Source organism: Netta rufina (assembly GCF_964035555.1).
Source record: "Netta rufina genome assembly, chromosome: 18".
Lineage (NCBI taxonomy): Eukaryota > Metazoa > Chordata > Aves > Anseriformes > Anatidae > Netta > Netta rufina.
The window spans coordinates 11340007-11348266 of NC_140142.1; the positions used below are offsets into that span (position 1 = coordinate 11340007).

At 60.9% G+C, this 8260-nt stretch overlaps 1 protein-coding gene across 1 annotated transcript; it reads left to right on the forward strand.

Annotated features, from left to right (window-relative positions):
* Window positions 1-963: 963 nt before the first annotated feature.
* Window positions 964-7803, forward strand: LOC311216481 (antigen WC1.1-like; the record flags this gene model as incomplete). The annotated part of the gene is made up of 10 exons (XM_084298013.1): window positions 964-1324; window positions 2584-2721; window positions 3131-3436; window positions 3545-3862; window positions 3943-4257; window positions 4584-4898; window positions 5329-5469; window positions 6130-6225; window positions 6929-7081; window positions 7706-7803. The coding sequence occupies 10 exons, from the start codon at window positions 964-966 to the stop codon at window positions 7801-7803; spliced, it is 2241 nt and encodes a 746-aa protein (XP_084154139.1).
* Between the last annotated feature and the right edge of the window lie 457 nt (window positions 7804-8260).

Here is an 8260-nt window from a genome sequence, read left to right on the forward strand (position 1 = left end):
TTGCAGAGGTAAGTGGCACCTGCTTTCTTCAACAGATTGGGGCCAGTGGGCAGCTGTGCGGTCATTGGGATCCCTCTTGGAGTGGGGTTGCTTTGCAGGCACCACTGAAATGAGAGGCAGAAGGTGCTCGGTCCCTCATCCCTGTGTTTTAATCTGTGCCTGTCTGGGTGGGAGAGGGTAATCCATTTCCACAGCTCCCATGTATTTGGCAGACCATGCCTGGCTTCATTTCTAGAAACCTTGACCTTGGGTACCCTTTTGGGACCCCTTTTTTCCTGGCACTGTCACCCTGGGTCTGGAGGACTCCCAGACAGTGAGAGTGGCCCTCAGTGATCTCCAGGGCACAGCCAATGTCTGGGATGTCCCGGAGGGGTTGTGTCCTGTTCCCTGCCCCTGGGATCTGGGGAAATACGGACTCCAGGAGTGCAGGTTGTGTCCCAGTAACAGAAGTGGACTGGAGCATCTGCACCCAGAAGTGGTAGAGAGGTGTCCTTCCTGGGGCCCTGGCTAAGCACAGGGACTGGTCTGACAGCAGGGACGGAGAAGGGACGCAGTTTGTTGGTATCCTTGTGATCAACTCAGTGCCCTGTGGGCACCCTAGAGGTCCTGGGTAGGATAGTGTTTTTGGGAGGTGCCTGTGACAGGCAATGAGCAATGGAAGCTGCCCAGGGGCATGGGGCTGTTTGTGGGACACTGGACTGGGGAGGAGTGGGAGCCCTGAGGAGGGCTGGGGGCTGTGTGGGGGTGGGTGGGGGCAGGGGGCCACTGGGGTGGGAGGAGGTGTTGAGGGCTGTGGGGCAGCGAATGGCCCAGGGGTCTAGAGCTGGGTACCCCCAGCCAGCATAGCCCATGGGGAGTGGAGAGACACCCTCACACACTACCCCAGGGACCGCACGTGGGGCAGGGCTCCCACCCTGGGACCTGTGACTCTTCTTGGGCAGGGGTCTCTCACAGACCCCCAGTATGGGGATTGAAGCTCTCCTGACCCTTCCTGTGTTGGTGTTTGAAGGGGCTGCGGAGGTGAGGCTGGCGGATGGTGGCAGTCGCTGTGCTGGGAGAGTGGAGGTGAAACACCAGCATCAGTGGGGGACCGTGTGTGACGACTACTGGGACATCTTCGATGCTGCAGTGGTTTGTAGGCAGCTGGGCTGTGGGATTGCTCTTGAAGCTCTTCAGACAGCACAATTTGGGCCAGGATCTGGTTCCATTTGGATGGATGATGTTGAATGTAATGGCATGGAGTCTGCCCTGTCTGACTGCACCCACAAGGGATGGGGTCAAGCAAACTGCTATCACGATGAGGACGCTGGAGTGAGATGTTCAGGTAAGGATTGAACTTGTTCCCTATCTCTGGGACCAGGACAGTGAAAGGGACCTGGCTGTGACCTCAGGAAGCAACAAGTGGACACCAGAACATGGCTCTGTGTGTCAAGTTGCACTCTGAGCTGGGTCTGTCACTGCTGGTGTCCCTTGTCCCTGGGGAAAGCCCAGTGGGAGCACACCCAGTCTGGTCATGAGGCTGGAGCAGCCAACCCTGGGGAGGTGCCCAGGGCTGGGAGAGGAAAGCCCCCACCCTTCCCCACTGTGCTGCCTGGTTCCCATCTTTCTCTTCCATTCACCCAGGCCCTGTCTGGCAGGCTGGTCCCTATGCCAGGGGAATCTAGAGCAGCTCCCCCAGCCACCAGCAGCCTCAGGGAAGGGCGTGCAATGGCCCAGGACTTTTGGGTTGTACCCCTGGCAGACAAGAGAACTGCAGCCAAAGCAGAGGGGCTACTCAGAGGGCAGGAGCACTGGGCTTGCACAGAGGAGCAGTGAGGCAGGCAGCACCTTGTTCCTGTCCCGGGGTCAACCCATGAGAGGTAACCTCTAGGGACATGGCCCCTCCAGGCCGTGCTGACCCGCTGCCCAGCCTCTCCTGCCTACCCTGTGTGCCAGGGGCTGTGCCAACACCTTCTGGATCTCCTTGGTGCCTGCCCTCATACCAGGAGCATGTGTCAGCCCAGGGCTGCTCTCTGCCTGCTTTTTTGCTCTGTGTGTGGCTGGTGGATGGGGTCATCCATGCCCAGCACCACACTTTGTCCCTGTCTGAGGACCCCCCCTTTACCTGCTCCCTGGATGTGCCCCATTCTAACAGCAGCTCCACCAGAGCTGCAGCAGCCCCTGGGAACAGGGGACTTTTTTTGAAGCTCCAAGGGGTTCCTCAGCCTGGCCTGAGCCCGGTGGGGCAGAGCCAACTGCAGCAGCCCCCAGTGCCTGGGCCCATTTCCATGGGTCCACATGCTCTGAGTGCTGCAGTGCTGGGGCCGGTGCTGGGCAGCCCAGGGACTCCGGGTAGCAGCAGTTTGTCTGAGCGGTGCCTGCAGCTGGGGGCTGGGAGAGAGGGCAGCCCATGGGTGCTGCGCAGGATTCAGAGGATCATCAAGGAGGGGGGGGGGGCTGACCTCTTTGTGCCATCAGCACCCACTGAGAGCTGCTGGGATGGCCGTGGAGCTCTGAATCTGGCCACTTTAGGGATGAGGTGGGAGGTGGGCATGGAAGCGCCAGAGGGCTCTGGGAACTCACAGATCTCCTTGGTTGCTCCAGGATTTGTCCGGCTGGTCGGAGGGGACAGCCCCTGCTCAGGAAGTCTGGAGGTCCACGACAGGGACCAGTGGAAAGCTGTCTGTCACTCCCACTTTGGTGCCAAAGCTGCCGAGGTGGTGTGCAGGGAGCTGCAGTGTGGCACAGCCCTGTCTGTCCATGGGGCAGCTCAGCTGGGAGAAGGGGCCGGTCCTGTCTGGGACAGAGAGCTGCAGTGTGTGGGGAATGAATCCGTCCTCTCCTTCTGCCCCACGGCGGCCACCAGGGACCAGCCCTGCACCCACAGCAATGGCACTCATGTCACCTGCACACGTAAGGACTTGGAGTGGGATGATGGCCATGGGGGCTGTGGTTGGAGCTGGAGAGCAGTGTGGGCACTGGGCTGTGCTGGGTGGGGGAGATGTGAGGAGAGGTGGTGGTCTGCAGCCCTAAAATTAGAGTGCTGCAGGAGGAGAAAGGCACGTTGTCTCTTTGGCCACTCCTGCAGCTCCTGTGGGAGCAAGAGCACAAATGTGGCCTCTCTCACCATCCTTTGTCCTTGTGTACACAGGGTTCAGGCTGGTGAACGGCAGCACAGCGTGTGAGGGCAGGGTGGAGGTCGACGTGCTGGGGACATGGGGCACCCTCTGTGCCTCCCGCTGGGACCTGTCGGACGCCCACGTTCTCTGTCGGCACCTCGGCTGTGGCTTTGCTGAGTCCATTCCTGGAGGAGGGCATTTTGGGAGAGGAACTGGCCCCGTCTGGAGAGACTCGTTCCACTGTGACGGGACTGAAGCCCACCTGGGGCAGTGCCCGGTGACTGCCCTGGGGGCCTCGCCGTGCTCCCAGGAGAACGCTGCTGCTGTCATTTGCTCAGGTGAGTGCTGGGCAGTGCTGCAAAGTCCATTTGCCCCTGGTGTGTGACACGGCCACCCACAGCTGGGGACCCCACGGCAGTGCCAGGCTGAATTTCTCCTCTCGCCAGGCCCCAAGTCCCTGCGGCTGGTGGGCGGAGGGAGCCGGTGCGACGGGCGCGTGGAGGTCTTCCAGCACGGGACGTGGGGCAGAGTCCTGGATGAGCAGTGGGACATGCAGGAGGCCAGCGTGGTGTGCCGGCAGCTGCAGTGCGGAGAGGCAGAGGCAGCCTACACCCCCGTGAGGGCTGAGCGAGGACGCGGACCTGTGGGGCTGCGTGGGGTGCGGTGTGCAGGGCACGAGGCTAACCTGAGCCTCTGCAACACCTCCCTGCCTCAGAGCACACCGGCAGAAGTGATCATGGAGGACGTGGGGGTCGTGTGCCAGGGTGAGTGGTGCTGCACGTCCCCCAGGTGTGGGGCTGGGAAGGCAGCCAGCCCCTGAGCGTTGGGGTTCTCCCTGCTGCAGGGAGCCAGCGGGTGCGGCTGGTGGACAGGGCCGGGCGCTGTGCCGGGAGAGTGGAGATCTACTACCAGGGGCGCTGGGGCACCGTCTGCGACGACGCCTGGGACCTGGCCGACGCCGCCGTCGTTTGCCGCCAGCTGGGCTGTGGAGGGGCCCTGGAGGCAGCCGGCTCTGCTCGGTTTGGGGAGGGCTCCGGGCAGATCTGGCTGGATGGCGTCAACTGCTCCGGGGCCGAAGCTGCTCTCTGGGACTGCCCTGCCGAGGCCTGGGGGCAGCACGACTGCGGGCACAAGGAGGACGCGGGAGTCATCTGTTCAGGTCTGTGCTGGGAGTGGGGCTGGGAGCTGGAGCCTCAGAGACTAGGGTGAGGGCAGAGCTGGGCAAGGCCGGTGATGTCCCTGGCTGCCTTGGGTCCCCTGCCCAAGCCCATCCTGGGGAAAACCTCACACAGACTCTTGGGAGCCCATCCACCCTGACAGTGAGTGGGGAGGGCAAAGGAGTATTTCAGAGACCTCTCTGCCCCCAGATGCAAAAGAGATTTGCTGGCTGTGCCTCCGAATTCCTGAGCACCTGGGGTGCAGAGGAGCCTCTGTACCACCAGCCCCAGACCAGCCTGTTCTGTCTGGGGCCTTTCCTCCTTCCAGAGTTCATGGCCCTGAGTCTGGAGAACAGCGACGGCTGCTCTGGGCGCCTGCAGATTTTCTACAATGGGAAGTGGGGAAGCGTTTGCTCCAACTTCATGACCACCGAGACGGTGTCACTGGTGTGCAAGGAGCTGGGCTGCGGGAATGAAGGGGAACTGGAAACGCGTTCTAATTATGCCAAGCTGTCTGGTACTGCATGGCTGGATCACGTGGAGTGTGGGAAGAGCAACAGCTCCTTCTGGCAGTGTCCCTCTGCTCCCTGGCATCCGCAGTCGTGTAATGACAGCCGAGAAGAGACCCACATCATCTGCAATGGTAAATCTGAGCCATCAAGGCACCAGGTCCTGTTCCCCACTGGACAAGGTGAAATGCAGAGAAGGAACCCAGAGAAGCTTTGACTTTCTGCATTAGACCTTGTAGCTGCTGGAGGAACAAAGGTGACTTCAGCTTTCAAAGCTACCCATGCCCACCAGCAGTACCTGGTCAGGCTGCCAGGATGCAGAGGCACCTCCAGGCGGGGTCTCAGAGAAGACCAGTCGGGAGGAGGGGGCTACATGCTGGGCTGTGAGACTCGAGGGAATATGTGGGAGCTGGTGGAAGTCTGTGATGTACCCAGCAGGGTGGGAGCTGCCCCATCACCCAGCCATGTCGTCCCCAGCCCCTGTTGCCTTGTGTGGTCAGGAGTGGCATGTCCTGCCCCCAACCTCTGTCTGACACTGCCCCTGCCATGTTCCTGTTCATGCAGATCCCCCACGGGGCCGTCCGACCACCATCAGCAAGACACTCTCGGTGCCTGTCATCCTCTGCATCATCCTGGGGGCCCTCCTCTGCCTGCTCCTGGCCCTCCTGGCTGGGCAGGTGCGAAGCGCCAGGGCTCGGCGCAGAGGTGGGTCCTTCCCCAGTGGTCCTGGAGGGGAGATGACTCCTGGCAGGGCTGGGGGTGCTGAGGGTGTTGGAGATGGGTACAGGCAGAGCTGTGTGCTGCCTCCTGCCCCATGTGCTGCCCCACTGACTGACAGACCATGGGGCACCAACATCAAGGGGTGGAGAGAGCCCAGAGCCTGAGGCATCAGTTCTGGGGTGAGAAGAGAAATGTGAGAGCTGGGCTGGGTGAGACGGGGAGGATGCACTGCTGGCAGTGCTCTGGGCAGCACTGGCAGGAGGAGCATGGGGCAGCAGAATCCATCACTGTGGTGTCAGCCACCCTCCAACAGGGCACGGGCTGTGCTATTGATGTGTGGGGCAGAGATGGAGCAGCTCCATGGGGAGGAGGAATGAGGGAACTGGTGTAGGGTCTGCAGTGGGATGTGACCCAGGGACCAAAGGGGCACAAGGGCTGTCTCCAAAGGGATGGTGTGAGGCTGCCCCAGACCATCTCCATGGGGATGCTGCCCTCCCTGGGGATGTGGTTGCAGTGCCAACACAACACAGTGGGGCTGTGCTGTGGGGACAGCCCTGTGCTGGCCTAGGGAATGGGGCTGAGGGAACCCAGTGGGGTTCTGTCCCTCTCTGCCCATTCCCAGACCAGCCCTGCCTCTGTCCCCAGGCTCCGGGAGAGCTGGGGAGCCTTTCCCTGAGGCCGTGTATGAGGAGATCGCTTACAGCCTGGCGTGGGAGAAGCAGCCGAGGTTCAGTCTCTCAGGTGGGTGCAGGTCCCTGTGGAGGCACATCTGCGGGGCCCTTTCTCCCTGCCCCAGACCAGGGCTGTGTCCTGCAGCTCCTGCCCATGGTCCCCAAAATCGCTGGGCTGTGGGGATTTTGGGAGAGCATGCAGGTGCTGAGCCCCAAAAAGGAGCTTCCTCCCCACCAGCTCTGCCCATCCCAGAGCGGATAGCCCCTCTTTGCTTGTCCCTGAATCAAGGACTAAGTGAAGGGCTTTCCCAGGGCAGCTGTTGGAGTTCCTCTGAGAATTGTCTCTTTCCAAGGAACTGGTCTCCTCCCCATGCACCCCCAGCTCTGTGGGTGCCCATCCCCAGCAGTGCTGACCACCAGTCAGGGCAGCAGGGCTCATCCCACAGCACCCACTGCAGCTCTCTGCAGCCTCCTTTTCAGAGGGGTCCCTGACCCAGCTGCAGCCCTACCCCAGGCACATGAGGAGGAGGATGGTCTGGGGCCAGACCCAGGTATAAGAGGTGGTGAGGGGAGGAAGGGCTCCATTTCTCCTCCCTACAGACAGACCAGATGAACAGCAGTGCCACCGAGTATTATCAACAGAGCTGGAAGCATGAAGGCTCTGCTGTGACCCTGACACCAGCAGCATGTCAGCCCTGTGTCCCACACACCCTCCCATCCTCTGCTCTGCAGGACATCTCTTCTCATTGCCACCACCTTCCCTCTCCTTTCAGATGTCCCTGTCCTGCCCGGAGGTGACCCAGCAGATGGCTATGATGATGCTGGGGAGGTTTCTGACCCTGGGGAGGATCCTGTCCCTGGGCAGGGGGACTGGGAAGTGCCCAGGACACCAGAGGAAGGAGATGGGCGCAGGGATGCAGCCACAGGTGAGAGGGCAATGCAGCACTGCCACTTCCTAGGTGCCAACCCCAGGCCTAGGAGAATCCATGCCATATTGAAAGCCTGACCATCCATGGAGAACCTGTCCTGGGATATTTTGTGGGGGCTTGGAGAATGGGCCAAATGTCTCAGGCTGGTGAGGACGAGGAAGGTGATAAACAGCCCCGAAGGGCACCCCACAGGCCCAACCACAGCAGCCTGCCTTGATGCTTACAGGGGGAAGCCTGCGCTCCCGGAGAAGTGCTGGGGTCCCTGGAGCTGAGGGAGACACCTCGTCACCTTTCCTGGGGACCACGGGCTATGACGATGTTGAAGAGGTGTCTCTGGCATGTCCCCATGAGGACACCCAGGATGTGACACCAGAGCCCCATGCACAAGAGTTCCAGAGCCCCAGGCCAGCAGAGCCCAGCCCTGCTGAGCAGCTGGGTGCAGCCGGGAGGGAGGAGAGCTCAGTGCCACTGGGAGAGCCGTGAGTGCCAGGGAATGGTCTGGTCTCCCTTTTCCAGCAGTCAGCAGATGCACATGGGTATTTGCCTTCTTGGTATTCCCCTGTTTTTATGCTGCATGTTGGTATTTGTTCATATTAAAACCCTCTGGGGGCTTTGCCCCAGATCCAGTCTTCCCTGACCATGTTTCTGGACATCTCCCTGAGGCTGATGGAGTGGAGAGGAGCTCAAAGATGCAATGGCTGGGAAGGGACACATCTTAGAGCCAGCAGGATCGGGGTCTGGCTTTGGGGCTGACAGAGCCCCTGGTCCCTGGACACTATTCCTACTGACAGAGACATTTCCGTCCTGCCAGCCACAGGCAGTTTCCAGGCAAAGTGGATCTCTGGGAAGTCCCATGAGACACTCCCTTGCAGTGCCCACCTTCTGCTGCCTTGGGCCCCCATGAAGCCCAAGGATGTCTTCCCAGCACCCACAGGCAGGGAAAGATCAGGTAAAAGAGCTGAACAGGGCGATGTTTTGGACCCTTGGGCAGGACTTGGCACCAGCTCCTGCTGGTGGGTCCCCACAGCCTTCCAGCTCTTCCCCAGCAGGCTCCTCTGCTGCAGGCTGGGAGGTGCTTTTGGTAGTGGGATGGTGGGCTGGAACACCTCTTGGAGCATCTATTTAATCCCTTTGGGTCATCTCTCATGGCTGTGTATAGTCTTCTCTGGGTGAAGA